Consider the following 7749-nt stretch of genomic DNA (forward strand, 5'->3'; position numbering starts at 1 on the left):
TATTACAGAACTCTTTGTAAACATGCATTTTTGTCCATCCGCCATCCATATTGAGTTTGTTAAGTAATCCTGTAGAAATATGTCGGCTTCAGGCTGGACAACTATCTTGATTTCTAAATAAGATGCGTTAGAACAAACTTTCATCATTGGTTTATTTTTATAGGGTAAAATCATTCTTTTCTCCTTATTCCCATAAATGGCTGGTGATGGATATTTAGTTACAATTAGATTATGGTTACATCGTTTATAGGTTTATTTGTTCCACTGCCCGAGCTAAACTTGACCCACTTCACAGCTCTGACATTTGTTACAAACTATAGGATACATCAATGTTCTCCTTAGTTTGTTGGTTAAACAGAGGTCCTGATTGATTATTTTTTTAGTGTTTTGAAGTGACATATCATCTGATTTGCGAAGTGCATTGACCTACATTGACAAATAAGAGGTTTTCTCATTGAGTCTGTATCCTTATTATTTGTTATGTATATGATATTTCCTAGCCATGCTCAGTCACCTGAAGAAAACACTATGAATGTAAATAAGAAATAATTTGATTGATCAAAAAATGTATTTTGTTATACGCGTGGGTTAGTATCAGTAGAACTTTTGACAGTTCAAGATACTATGTAATGTCGAGAACTTTTCGAAGGGAATGTGCACCTTTGTAGTCATGTTAAGGTTTGACGTGAAGCAAACCTTTGGTGACGATGTGGACAACGTGTGTTGAGAGGGATAACCTGGAGAAAAACTTACATCAGCACCTCTCACAAGCTCACCGAGGTATGCGACCGAACTCATGCTATGCTTTTTATACATAGTTTGTCCCAATGAAGCCGTTTTATTTCGATTTAAAAACAAAATAAAAATAGGCATGGCAAAGGACGGACACAAATTAAACGAAAAAAAATTGCAGTACCTAGTTATATTTTTGTGGTAAATGGAATTAAAATTAATAATCATAAATACAAATGCTACTCGTATGTTGACATGTTTGGCAGGCTCTAAAATCGCGCGTGCGCAATAGACAGCGCCTAGCCTGCTAAGCTAGCAACCAGATCTGCCGGACACAGTAAGCTAGCTCAGATATAAATTAGACAAAGAAACCTAGTGAAGAGTCTTACTGAAAAAGAGTCCAAAGTGACGGATGGTGACAGGAGCGCCCGTGACACTAAGCGACATATCTTACTCGATACATACGGAAGTATGAAATTGAAAGGTACGCCGTCAAGATGGATTTTCCAACTTTTTTGGCAGTCGATGTACATGTTAGCTCGGGCTAACTGCTAGTTAGCCGACGTTGTTTTCCTGGCAGCATAATGAAGCAAAACGTGAGGGCTTACGTTAGCTCGCTCGGCTAGCATTCTGTCAAAAGAGCTGCATAGGCCCTTTGTTTTACGCTATGTAAAGAAAACCCGAGTCAGTTTTATACACAGTCCCTTTGTCGGCTTGCTGCACGACAACGATATCGATGTCGACGCGTACGTGTTAACGTGAAGGCAAATATGTTGTAAATGTTTGTGTCAAGCTAGCCGATTGTTGTTAGCCATATTTGCGGTCGAAGGCTAACGAGAATGCAACATTATCCTTGCTGGAGAGAACTTAAGTGCTAGTTTAGATTACGTACGATCGGGCTCGTTGGTAGACTTGCTCGTCTTTGTGTGAGTTAATTAGAATAACTTTCTTTTTTTAAATAAGCTGTCGTCTTTTAAGGGCGTTTTTGATATTGCATTCGTAGGGCAATATTGATTGAAAACGAGGTTGACACCTGATGGAATGTCTCTTATGATGTGAAAAAGAATTGATCAATTAACCATCCTTTATCTACAATTCCTTATTGGGTTTGGGTTATTCTATGTTGGCAAAATATGTCTTCGTACTATACAAACAAGCTAAATCTTAGTTGCATCATTGCCATTTGAATGCAAAGCAACAAGATGGAATCTAAACCATACTTAATCTTGTCCAAACCTATCCAGATGAGTGTTTTTTATACTCTCACTTTTACCAGTAGATTCACCTGCATTTCATACAAATAAATGGAACGTCAATTATTATGCAGCCTGAACTAACTAAGCATAAATTAAAGATAACGACTGATTACACATTTATTTTTAAAAGGTACATGCGTACATGTACAAGTGATGTTCAAGCTCTATCTAAGACTAGATTCACACTGCAATGCCCAATTTGGATCTTTTGTTAAATCTAATCTGATTATGTACTTGTTCACATTACAAAACATGCGACTTCTAATGTGAACGCAATGCGTTGCCATGTGTCAAGCATGCGCACAAAATATGACGTCCAGTGACGTGCACCATAAAAATGACGTCACGTGGCACACTTTATGAAAGTAAATGTGATCCCGCTTGTACGGGCTCATCTTTTTTTCCATCGTGTATCGCCGGTGTAGGCAGGCCGGAGAAACTGGAAATATTTTGGGGAAATGAGAAACGCTACTCAATCCCCTCATTTTGGAGACATCCACTAAAGATGACGTTGCGTTAATACCGCACATATTAAATGAACCTTTGTGGCTGAATCACTGCCATCACCTCATGCTAAATTTATGCTACATGTTTTAAATTAGATTAAATTCAAATCAAATGTAAAGACCACGCTCTTACCCTAAACCACGTTGTAGATTCACGGATGATTGTCAGATGTCTCCCTGCCACGCACTACCCCGTCCGTAGGAGCACATATTGGGCTTTTGATGACGCATAGGTCTGTGTATGGATGAGCGTTCATACTGCAGATGCCTCGCACTCATACCCGATATATATCCTCATACAGGCCCAGGTTGGATGGGAAATACTCAGAATTTTACTGTCCACACTGCATGAAAAAAATTAGATGTCGCATACGGGCAAAAAAAATATATATATCATAATTGAGCTGCATTGTTAAAATATCTTAATTATTCTGAATTTGACACGTGAGGTGATTTCCAAGTCCTCTGCTCTGTTTTGCTCGTAGGTTGGAACATGAAGATGGGACCATGAAGTATCCCGTGAAATATTAGATCTATATCACCTTTTATATACTTAAAACTGCTAAGAGGTGAGTCTTTTCGTTAACATTCGTTAGATTTGACTGTAATGCACTGCTGTTGCTGCAACACTGTACAACAAATTCTAACCAAAGTTTGGAGATGCTTGCAAATTTTATATTTGCATTCACAAGGGTTGGCGAGTACTATTATTACCACTACGTTGGATTGTCTCCTGCAAACAAAGACAACCTGTTAGATCAGTCCTGTGAGGGAGATTAAGGTATCACACCAGTAGCAGTCGCAAAATATACACTTAACAAACGATCCTTCCTTGGTCATCATATGCTCTGCTAACTGTGGCGTCAACTCCATAGAGCAATAATTTTAATTTTCCAATGGGACCCACGTGAGAAGCTGGACGTGTCGTCCTGAGCTGTGCCAACATGCGCTTAATTGAGTTCCTGCCAAAGTAGTGATTTATTTATAAGTTGGAAAGGCTTGACCCAAGTTATGTGTTTTCAAGTTGCGAATATTGCGAGAGCTGGAGAGATGAGTTGGGACTTGCGACGTTATTTCTTGATGAGAAATGGATCAGCTTAAACAAGCAGTTTGATGGCTCATTTTATTATATTTTTGAACATTTTAAAATGTTAATTTATGATTTGTGTTTATATCCGTGTTTGGACAGAAGAGTCATTTTCCACGACAAAACACTCACTTGTTTTCATATGTTCTGTAAAGAAAAAAAAAAAAAAGATTTCTAATTTTTAAAGTTTTCGTTTTGCACTGCCTAGTGCTTTCGAGCCACGAGTGCTCCCTCCAAAGCGGTGATGTCACGGGTTCCCACCCCCCCTCCTCCTGGGGAGATGTCAAGTGGACCTGTGGCAGAGAGCTGGTGTTATACACAGGTTGGAGCAATCAGCACTTCACTTCTGTTTTCTCCACGGAAGCCTTGTCATCACTTTCCGATAGCTTGGAACATAATCTCGCTTTCGCTGCCGAATCCTTTCTATGAAATACACCTCTTGTTTCTTCTTTTGGCGCCAAGGTCAAGGTTGTCAAGTTTTCCTATATGTGGACCATCAACAACTTTAGCTTTTGCAGAGAAGAAATGGGGGAAGTGCTGAAGAGCTCAACCTTCTCCTCTGGCCCTAACGACAAGATGAAGTGGTCAGTGATTCATTTTCACCAATGAGCTATATTTAATGGTGTATATGCCACTAAACCATGTCTTTTGCACCTGCATTGTAATTAATCAATCTGTCATATAAGCAAGGAGGCAAATCCCTGAAGGCTTGGCACACCGTTGTTCTGACAAAAGTAATTGAACGTGCCCGACTCCTTTTACTGATGGCTTTGGTTTCCTTGACAGGTGTCTGCGAGTCAATCCAAAGGGACTTGATGATGAAAGCAAAGATTATCTGTCATTATATTTACTTCTTGTTAGTTGTCCAAAAAGTGAAGTCAGAGCAAAATTCAAGTTTTCCTTGTTGAACGCTAAACGAGAGGAGACAAAAGCGATGGGTAAGTCATCGCGCGCATGTTCCTCTGACACTTGGAGACATTTGAAAATGTCTTGAAACGATTTTTATTCCCCCCTTTTTGTTGCAGAAAGCCAAAGAGCCTACAGGTTTGTCCAAGGCAAAGACTGGGGCTTCAAAAAGTTTATCAGGAGAGATTTCCTCCTGGATGAAGCCAACGGACTTCTGCCTGATGACAAACTGACGCTTTTCTGTGAGGTAAGTGTTCAACTTGAGCCTTTACAGCCAACTAATTCCTCTGCAATTATGACAAAGGAAACATTTTGTTGTGCGTCTCTCACACACACACGCAAACCAAATTTATTTCCTTCCCTATTTGACTGATATGAATTCCTTATATCGTGATAGGTTTTTAATCCACCCAGTCCTAATTTGTTGTCTTCTGAGCAGGTGAGTGTTGTCCAAGACTCCGTGAACATTTCTGGCCAGTCCAACATGAACATGCTGAAGGTACCCGAGTGTCAGCTGTCTGATGACCTGGGCAACCTTTGGGAGTGTTCACGCTTCACAGACTGCAGCCTCTACGTGGGAGGGCAGGAGTTCAAAGCCCACAAATCCATCCTGGCAGGTATGAAGGACTTGAGTTCGCACTTTGCATCGCTTTAGCCCAAACCGTTTTATTAGAACGCGCCTGTTACGAAGTTACCATTAGGAATGTGGCTTTTAATGTAATTGCAGTACCTTGACATGAAGACGCTTCCTCCCTGCAAATCCATTAGGGAGTCATGATTTATCCTGCGTTCTAAATGTCAGTCTGAGGGCATTTAACAAGCACCCATGACAGAGAAGTGCTGAAAATGGCCTTTGTGAGACATGTCATGCCTCTTGTGAATGGCCTCCCTCACAGAGCCGTAAGCACCTTGAAAGGCTACCAAGGGGCCGTACCTCCTGGCAGGTTTGAAGCCGTCTGCTTCTGCAAAAGGTGCTAATCCACCTGACTACCCTGCTTGACCCGAGCGTCTGTGATCCAGGAGACAGAAAGCCTCGCTGACTATTCCAGCCTGTGCCCATTCGACATGGTGGCAGCAGCTGCTGTGGTCAGATGGGGGGGGGGAGAAAGTAGACGACACAGCACTTACTCTGATTTAACACATTGACAAGTGCTGTATGCTGGTAAAGAAGGTTTTTGTTGACTGCTGTTATATTTATCCCTCTTGGATCTGCGTTCTTCACAGCAAGGTCGCCCGTCTTCAATGCGATGTTTGAGCATGAAATGGAAGAGAGTAAAAAGGTAGAAAGTGACTCACGACTGTATTTAGAATTTTTATTTTTTATTTTGCCGTCTTTTAAAAACCCCGTTGTCCTCCTCCCAGAACCGTGTCGATATAAGCGACGTGGACCCCGACGTCTTCAAGGAAATGATGGGCTTCATCTACACAGGGAAGGCCCCAAACCTGGAGAAGATGGCAGACAACCTGCTGGCAGCTGCAGACAAAGTGAGCACCAAAAAAAACAATTTACACTTGCACAAACTGTCAAGTGTCTGTTATTTTTATTTTGTTTCTTTTTGTTTTGCACTTGTTTATGAATCTCATTACCTGCCGTTTCCAACAGAAATAGCGCTGAGCGCTATTTACACCAGATTGGTTCTCAAACCTCTTCTCTTGTCTGCTTCCAGTACGCTCTGGAGCGTCTAAAAGTCATGTGTGAAGAGGCCCTGTGCAACAGCCTCTCGGTGGAGAATGTGGCCGACACCCTCATCCTCGCAGACTTGCACAGTGCCGAGCAGCTCAAAGCACAAGCCATAGATTTTATCAACAGGCAAGTATCTTTGGAAAAAAAAAAAGGAGGGAGAGGGTAAAAAAAAAAAAAACTCCCGTGATGAATTTCTGCTGCCATTTCTGTTTACCATCCCTGAATGCTTACCTTTTTATCTCCTTGCCATAGGTGCAGTGTCCTCAGACAGCTGGGCTGTAAAGATGGAAAGAACTGGAATAGCAAGTATGTAATTAGCTGATATGTGACACAAGATGAATAACACACTCTTATCTGCGCCCCTCGCAGATGCATTAGAATTCATTGTTTTAGCCCTGGCGGATGGCGCACTATTTACCTTTTCACTTTGAGGCGTCGTATCATTGTGTCTAAGTTATTAATAGATTCGTACCTGGAGAAACCCTGCAAATGGAGCCTTTTGTGTATGGGCAGAGAGTGGTCGGCAAGTTTGCCTTTCCAATGAATGTTCTTGTGTTTTCGTGGCACCTTGAAACTAGGCTGCGTTTTGTTTACAGACATCTCACGAGGCCAGAACTACGATGGGATTCCGGAAAGAAATAATTTAGTATATCCTGCCATCCATAAACTTAATGGCTCTTTTCTAATCCGTCAGTGTTACGGCAGCGTACAATGTACTCGTCCCGCTTCGTTTGGTCTTTAAACCGGCCTTGCGTTTACAGGCTGTAAATATTTGTCGGAATTGTTGCATACATTTTGACATTTCTTACTCTGGAAATGGGGCAGAATAAAAATAAATAGAAATATTTCATTTCAAATCCCAAACCGTTTATTTGCTTCAGCATGTCATTTCTGTTCATTGATTTTTAATGTCTGTGCATTAAGCCGACTGTGTTTGTGCCGGCAGCCACGCGACAGACATAATGGAGACCGCGGGCTGGAAGTCAATGATCCAGTCGCACCCTCACTTGGTGGCCGAGGCATTCCGCGCCCTGGCCTCGGCGCAGTGCCCGCCCTTCGGTCCTCCCCGGAAGCGTCTAAAACAGTCGTGACGGCCCGGGACTCGCTGGCTCTGCAGAGGAAAAGACTAGTAGTGAGGATGCCACTCTTTTTGAATTCCACCAAAACGGAACACACTTGAATAGAGAAGAGTGGCCCTTCTCATCATGGATGTTGGGGAGGCTGGCACAATGGACTCGGGGGAGGGGGGACAAAAAGAAAAATGGGGGGAAAAAAGACGGTCTTGCTTTGTTGCCCCGACTGTTTGGTGTTCAGGGTGGGTAGCAAGTCAAGCTGTCTGCTACTGTTGATTTTTTTTTTTTTTTTTTTTTTTCTCTCTCTCTCTCTTTTCTTTCCTGTAATTCTTCAAAATGGCCTTAATATGTCTGCCATTGCTCTGGAGTCGCTCCGGAGTTCATTTTGTCTATTTTACTATGTGCCTGCCTTGTCACAAAGACCAGGCCTCCTCCAGGTTGCACTAGTTCCCTTCAATAGTCGTTTTCATATGGAGTTCGATAGGAACGTAACAAAAGGTTGAAG

At 41.9% G+C, this 7749-nt stretch overlaps 1 protein-coding gene across 1 annotated transcript; it reads left to right on the top strand.

Moving 5' to 3' along the window:
- Window positions 1–1015: 1015 nt before the first annotated feature.
- spopla (speckle type BTB/POZ protein like a) lies at window positions 1016–7405 on the top strand. The gene is made up of 12 exons (XM_088315786.1): window positions 1016–1216; window positions 2980–3063; window positions 3790–3903; window positions 4044–4165; window positions 4368–4519; window positions 4607–4734; window positions 4927–5104; window positions 5712–5767; window positions 5850–5972; window positions 6155–6297; window positions 6424–6477; window positions 7118–7405. Exons 3-12 carry the CDS (start codon window positions 3826–3828, stop codon window positions 7260–7262), a joined length of 1179 nt encoding a protein of 392 aa, XP_088171912.1. The 5' UTR covers window positions 1016–1216; window positions 2980–3063; window positions 3790–3825; the 3' UTR covers window positions 7263–7405.
- Window positions 7406–7749: the final 344 nt, after the last annotated feature.

The sequence above is a fragment of the Idiotropiscis lumnitzeri genome, chromosome 14 (genome assembly GCF_059441095.1).
Source record: "Idiotropiscis lumnitzeri isolate Australia: NSW breed Sydney's pygmy pipehorse chromosome 14, RoL_Ilum_1.0, whole genome shotgun sequence".
Taxonomy (NCBI): Eukaryota; Metazoa; Chordata; class Actinopteri; order Syngnathiformes; family Syngnathidae; genus Idiotropiscis; species Idiotropiscis lumnitzeri.